General features: G+C 34.6%; 1 protein-coding gene across 1 annotated transcript in view; it reads left to right on the forward strand.

Moving 5' to 3' along the window:
* Positions 1 to 4,852, forward strand: part of LOC125864945 (nicotinate N-methyltransferase 1) — a 49,772-nt gene extending 44,920 nt beyond the window's left edge. Inside the window, exon 4 of the mRNA XM_049545086.1 lies at positions 4,345 to 4,852. Coding sequence (XP_049401043.1) covers positions 4,345 to 4,647 — 303 coding nt within the window. The 3' untranslated portion in view covers positions 4,648 to 4,852. The remainder of the gene's footprint in view (positions 1 to 4,344) is intronic.
* The last annotated feature ends 2,538 nt before the right edge of the window (positions 4,853 to 7,390 follow it).

Genomic DNA, 7,390 nt, shown 5'->3' on the forward strand with positions numbered 1-7,390 from the left:
AAAAGAATAAAATAGCATAGGGTCAATTTTGGAAAAGGACTAAGGACCCATAAAGTCTTAACTTAAAAAATTTTGCCCCTTCCCGTCTAAACTCGTCCTTTTGGACAGTGCTTCACTATTTCGGGCATAACTTTTTACTCCAAGGTCGGAATTGGGCAAACTCAGTGGCGTTGGAAAGAGGACTCAAAGACCTTTAATTGGATAGGTAAAGGTCCACCTAATTCATTTTGAGCTAAAAGATATGACCATCTAAAGTTGACCCTTACAACTCACTAGTTCAAATGACTAGTTTCCGGACGTCACGGTCATTCCTCATCATTTCATCAAGTTCTCAACTCCAAACTCACATGTGAGGCTCTAGTTTCACTAGTTCATTTTTAGGGTCGTTACAGCAAGTTTGCGACCACACGGTTATCTGATAAGAGCTTGACTTCATTTTTTTTGTTCATCATGAATCTGTGAAACACTTAAAAGATTGTACTTCAATCCATTGATATAGTACACAACTTCACAAGACGGTTCCACAGTCTTTTAAGTCCAACCTAAAAAAATATACCATTTCTTGCCATTGCCAAAAAAGACACCTCCACCTTGAAGTGCCTTGAGAGAGAGGAAGTTTTTCAATTATCCCAGTCCAGTGCTTTGAGCATCCGATGTTCATGAACCACCACTGACTGTTGCTACTTCCTCTCACTTGCATAACAAATCACTTGTTAGCCTTGGAAACCCACTTGAGATGGAGTTCCCAGTAAGCAGATAACAGAGTGATAAGAAACTTTTTTGTCCAGTGAGGCAAACTGGTTTTCTTTAACTTAGATCCATAAGCAGGACCAGGTCCCTTCTTCAATCTATTCCTCTGTTGGGAATAGTTTGACGAACTTTCTCCATATTTTTTCAGAATAGGACAATCCTTTCTAAGATGTACATCTCGACCACAATGCAGACACAATAGATTATCAGCATCAGAAACATATTTGATGTGAGGATTGTATGAGGGATCTATCTTCGTACATCCCAGCCCTCTTCTACTGTTGTTGCCTTGACCAATCAGATTTGTAAGTATCTTAGAGGAATTGGTCCATTTGAGGGATTTTTCTAGTTCCTCTTTTACACGGACCAGGTCCCTCTCCAACTCAAGATTTCTTTCCAAAACCAATTTCATCTTCATTTTCAGCAGTATGCAACTTATTTTCAAGCTCCAACTGCAAACTATTTGCCTCATTTTTTATTTTAAAAACTGTAGTAGTTACCCCCATTAGCTTTTCCATCAGTTCTAGATTTTCAGCTTCTAGAATAACCATTTGATTTTCAATATCAGATATTTGGGGAACTAAAGCAGTTTTTCCATCTTGAGAGATGTCTAGGCTATTGTTCACGAGATCATCCTCAGTTGTTAGCTTACTTATCACATCAAGTAATACAACAACTAGTTTTCTCAATTTACTGGTAGAAAAGGTATTTAAGTTTTGCTTGAAATAAGATAGGGTTACCTTTTCATCAGCATCCTCCTGATCTGACTTTGCCATGGAAGCATCATTAGAGTGCTCAGAATCATCTGAATCACTTGAGGAATTTTCCCATGCTACCAGATCCTTCTTCATCGCCTGGAAAAAAACTTCTCTTTTGCTTAGCTTGTTGCAGACCAGGTCCCCCTCTTTGTTTTCGACTTTGAGAATACGACCCTCAATTTTTCTGTGCATCTCCAGAGCTTGAAGATGCTCGAATAGTGCATCCATAATTGTTATATCAGGTTCTCTTGTCTTATTTCCAGTCACAAAATCATTTGTACAAGATCTCGGAAGAATTTCCAGTATCTTAGAGACTTGCTTAACAACAGGGATTGGTTCTTCAAGGAACATGAGCTCATCTGTAATGGTGGAGAATCTGATGCGCATTTCATGAATGGGTTCACCTTCTTTAATGGTGAAACCTTCAAACTGAGTAGTAAAGAGATCTAGCTTAGATTTCCTTATTTCCTCAGTGCCCTCATAAGTTGTTCTCAACAGATCCCAGATTTCCTTGGCTGATTCACAAGATGAGATCAGATCATATTCATTTACACTAAGGCCACACATCAGTAGCTTCTTTGCTTTGTGAATTTTCTGGACTAATGGTCTGTCAGAGTCATTATATTGTTGTCGAATTTTGGGAATGACCCTTGCGACCTCTCCATCTTTAACCTCCATAGTTGGCACATAAGGACCTTTACATATGATGTCCCATACTTATATGTCCTCAGCCATGAGATAGTCTCTCATCCGAATCTTCCAATATCTATAGAACTGACCATCAAGAAGAGGAGGTCTTGTGGAGGACTGACTTCTTTGCTGATTCAGTGGTGACGCCATTTCTCGCAGGAACTTCTCTCTTGGTGTTAACCAGATAGAGAGCCCAAGCTCTGATACCACTTGTTAAAATGTATGTGTCCACTAGTGTAGACGGGACCCAGTCCTCAGCACAGTTACAATAACAGAAAATAAACAAAGTGTTGAAAGTAAAGATTGCACAACAACTTTACATGGAAACCTCCTTGCTCAAGGGAGTAAAACCACGACCTGGCCTGCCAGGACTTTTCAAACTTCTTTCACTAGTCTTCTCAAGCAAAAGCAAAAGCAAGTTTACAAACTGAGATTAACCTGCTAATCCCAACTCTAAGCAATACCTCATATCACTTAGACGAGCCCGAGCAGATACCACACTGCCCACTAAGCTATCACCCCTAGATAACTTAGACTTTGCTAAGTGGATACAACACCACTCACTAAACCACCACCCTATGGACGATTTATATTTTGACTAAGCAACAACAATGTTGCCCACTAAATCACCTAACTCTAGAAGACTTAGACTTTTAGAAACCGAAACAAGATCTGAATCCTTTATAGACTAGGAACAAATTTACAATGTAAGCACATGAGACACAAAGCTCTAAGTAAAACAAAGACTCTTCTTCACTCTATCAGATCCCTCTGTTGAGTTGAGCAATGTTCTTCCTTGAAGATGGCCTTCTTTTCAAGCTTATGAATTTTGAGAGAAAATCCAAATTTAGTTTGCCAAATCTTGAGTTTGTGTTTGTTGGAAAGAGATAATATATTGAAAGTGAACACAAACTCCTTGAGCCAATCTCATTGGCTCAAGGCCTGCTGTTAGAAAAGTTATGCACCTGCCGTAGCAGCTTTTCTGACGCAGACAGCTTTTACAGTTGTACAGCACTTTGACTACTGGACGAGTATCCATACTCTGCAGAGGACCAGGTCCCTGCACTTGTGAGGAGATCATCAAAACATCTAGGAGCATTAGCATTTATCATTTTCCCCCTTTTTTATGATGACAAACAACCTGCATAACTCCTCACGTGAGGGAACAAACATTCATTCAAATACATAACAAATTCCCCCTTTGTTAGTGCACCAGTAACAACCACAGTTCGTTCCCCATTATGCATCTGATGGAGATAATAGAGAGAACTCTACGGGGGACCAGGTCCCTGCATTTGTGAGGATCATCAAAACACCTACAATATAACATTTTCCCCCTTTTTGATGATTACACACAAATATTCCTCACACTGAGTGTATTCATTCACTTCCCTGTCAGCAATCCCAGTAACAAGGATTTGGTTCCTTGTTAAATCAATAAGTTTGTTAAATCATCAAAACTTCATATCAACTTCGAACTAACATCTCATATCAGCTTCGAACTAACATTTTCCCCCTTTTTGATGATAACATACTTATTCACCAGTTCCCCCTATCAACAAGAACTCTTCGGGTAACTGGAGTTTTATCATCCCCAAAGTTTGTCAAATCATTAAAACACCAAAATAGCAAACGATCTTTAAATTATAAATAAATTTTTTCTGTTCCAAGAAGAAAAAAAAGTAAGTGAGAAAATGATTAACATAATTCTTTATGTTTGGGGTTAAGATTAAATCAAAAGTATAGTTTAATTTGATTTATTTATAATAAATGTCTTTTAATTTGGGCTCGCTTTACATTTATGTTCTCTAATTTTGGGTGTGCACATGTCAGCACTTGAACTTGTATAAACTTGAACAACTAGACCCATGAGTCCTACATGACATACACGTTGGACACAATGTAGGACACAAATTGCCATGTAGGATGCCACATAGGATATGTGTGTTTATTAGTTCAACTTTATATACGTTTAAGTGTCTATTTGTGCACTTCCAAAATTAAAGGGCATAAATATTAGCTAAAGTATTTTGACAAAATCAATATGCTAGTACTATTATAAATGTTTTAGTGAAATGTTAATAACATGTTCATGATCACAAATTTTGAAACAACTTAACATAATTTGTGACATGGATACATGTAGTGGGTGCTAACAACATGGACAGATGATGAATGCAAAGAAATAATGAAGAGTTGTTACAATGCACTTCCAGAGAAAGGTAAATTTATTGCTTGTGAGCCAGTTTTGCCTCACCATACTGATGATAGCAAGAGAACTAGGGCACTTCTTGAAGGTGACATTTTTGTCATGACTATTTACCGTGCCAAGGGCAAGCACCGTACTGAGGAAGAATATCGGCAGCTCGGACGAGCTGCCGGTTTCAACGATTGCAAAGGTTTTTACATCGATCATTTTTTTACGATTCTTGATTTTCACAAGTCATGAATATAATTGTGAGATGTTAGTGGTACGAACGTAGTTCTGTTTTAACATTAAAATAAGTGTACGGTGTTGTAGTTGTAAAATAGAACTACGTTTTCTACTTTATATGAGGATGGAAGATTGGAGTATTTTATTTATCGATGAAAAAACTTTGAGAAAGGACTAGCACGATTTGGAGTGAATATTACTTTTATCTATTTATTATTTATATAAGAAAAGAGTAGGAAAATATCTTTAATTTTTCTAACATACAAATTCATATTGTCAATTCAAAGGTATTTTGCAAAAATAATTCACAAAACTAAGCAAAAAGCAGAATCAAAACATAACCTATTTGTTCTAACCAAATAAGTAAAAATAAAAATAAAACAGTAACAAAACATTGAAAAGCCTAAAGCAAAACTCTATATTGTGCACCTATGATCCATCCATCCCATTCAAAATGTTGCTCTTTAAATAAGACATAAATGAATTACTACAATTTCTCATTGTCTTTTTTAAAAAATAAATAAATAATTAATATATATTTCAATTTATTTGTCTTAATTTGATTGATATGCAATTTTAAGACAGTAAATTTTTTTAAAAAATTTTACAGTCTGAAAGTCTTAAACTAAGAATATATAATGAATTAAAATATTTTTTAAAATTTATAATCTTAAATATATCATCTAATCAGATAATGAATTTAAAGGACTATTAGATTGAAAATAAATATTAAAAAAAATAGATTTAAAATAATTAAAGCTAGACGGAAAAAAAAATCAAGAAAGAGTGTATATATCTATCACGTGAAAGACAGATGATTTGTTGCTTTCAAATAGTATGGATTTTGTTTGACTTGAGTCCCTACTGATTTTAAACATTGATCATGGAGGGACAATTTTGGCAATTACTTTTTGAATTGTAGACCACACCTTCTTTTTTTTGTTTTTCTGTCCGAAATCCTAATTAAATTCGAATCGCGCACTGTAAAGTTCATTTGGTGGTGATGGTTCCAGTATGATTTTTACCATATTCATGACTCAAATATTAGACTTTTGATTAAGGGTGAAATAATCCCCCATTATACCACAATCCATGTCGGTAGATCACACCTTTCTAATATGCAATTTCTCATATTTTCTTGTATGTTCGATTGGAGGAAAACTATGTAAAAAAATGATTTAGTTGAAAATATGATCAGAAAAGTTCATTATATCTTAGAAATTGCAACACAAAAATATTTATCTTTATGGATTAAGTAAAATAAACATATATTGTATATTATAGAGGTAATTAATAGCGTACTTTGTAGTTAGTTATAGATACACATTAATTTAAAGTTAAAATTATGTAAATTAAGTGCACAAAGTTTGTATCTTGTAGGAGTCATCTAGGTATAAAGTTTGTATTGTCATAGGAGTAACAAAAATAAATCTTTGACTATATATTTTTTTTTAAAATACTTTAAATTATTAATTATTATGACTTATTTCTTTTTTCTTCAATGTAACTTTTAAATGTAGAAATATGTTTTTTAAGAAATTGACATTTTATATATGAATTTACACAAAAAATTAAATAGTTTTGATCTTAATATGCTGAATTATACCTGATCAAGTTAAATAGAGGGAAAATAATTAGTAATGGAAGCACATATATATAGCCTAGTGATTAGTAAAATAGATTGAAAATTATGAGATTTTATATTAAAATTTTATCAGAAGCAAGAATATTAGGTATTTTTTCCTATTTTCAGAATTTTGATGGATAGAATTATATATTTATTGAGGATAAATCACGAAATCTCATAAAATTAATTGAGGTACAAGCAAACTAGACAATAATACACTACAACTATTAAAGTCACAATGGAAATAGGACATTTGAATTGCTATCAATACATGGGATGATTTGAAGAAAATTCATAAGCTTTAAATTCTAAGTTTATCTAAACTTAGCTTTACAAAAGAGTTAATACTAAAACCACAAATATTAAATCTATAAAAACTTAAATTTTGAATCCGGTCATACAACTTGGCACGTGCCCCTATAAAGTAACAACATGGCCAATAAAGTAAAGTTCTTACAATAAATACAACTTGTCCTTGACTTTTTTTTGTTTTCCACCCGGTGTTCGGAGCTTATATTGGAGCTCTAACTAAATTCAGTTTTCCACCCGGTGTTCGAAGCTCATATTGGATCTTTTACTAAATTCGGATCGCGCACTGCAGGATTCATTCTGGGATAGAGCTCCCAACAAGATTTTCTCCATACCCAGGGCTCGAACCCAAAACCTCTGGTTAAGGGTGAAACACTCACACCAGTACATCATAACTCATGTTGGTTACTTGTACCTAGCTATAAAGTAACAACACTTGGCCAATAAAGTTTTTTTTTACTATAAATACATGACATCCCTATAACTAAACAATATAACATATAGTTCCCAAACAAAATAAGGCAAAAAAAGTGTAGAAGCCATGGAGAATGGAAATGGGGAAACAAGCAACAACAACAACAATAATGCAAGGTTAGCTATAATGGAATTAGCTAACATGATAAGTGTACCTATGTCCCTCAATGCCATTATCAAACTCAAGGTAGCTGATGCTATTTGGGAAGGTGGATCTAATGCTCCACTCTCTCCCGCTGAAATTCTCGCTAAAATCTTCCCTCAGGGTGGCGGGGATGCTGAGAACCTTCAACGGATTCTACGCATGCTCACGAGTTACCATGTGTTCGAGGAGCATGTAGTCGGTGA

The sequence above is a fragment of the Solanum stenotomum genome, chromosome 5 (genome assembly GCF_019186545.1).
Source record: "Solanum stenotomum isolate F172 chromosome 5, ASM1918654v1, whole genome shotgun sequence".
NCBI lineage: Eukaryota > Viridiplantae > Streptophyta > Magnoliopsida > Solanales > Solanaceae > Solanum > Solanum stenotomum.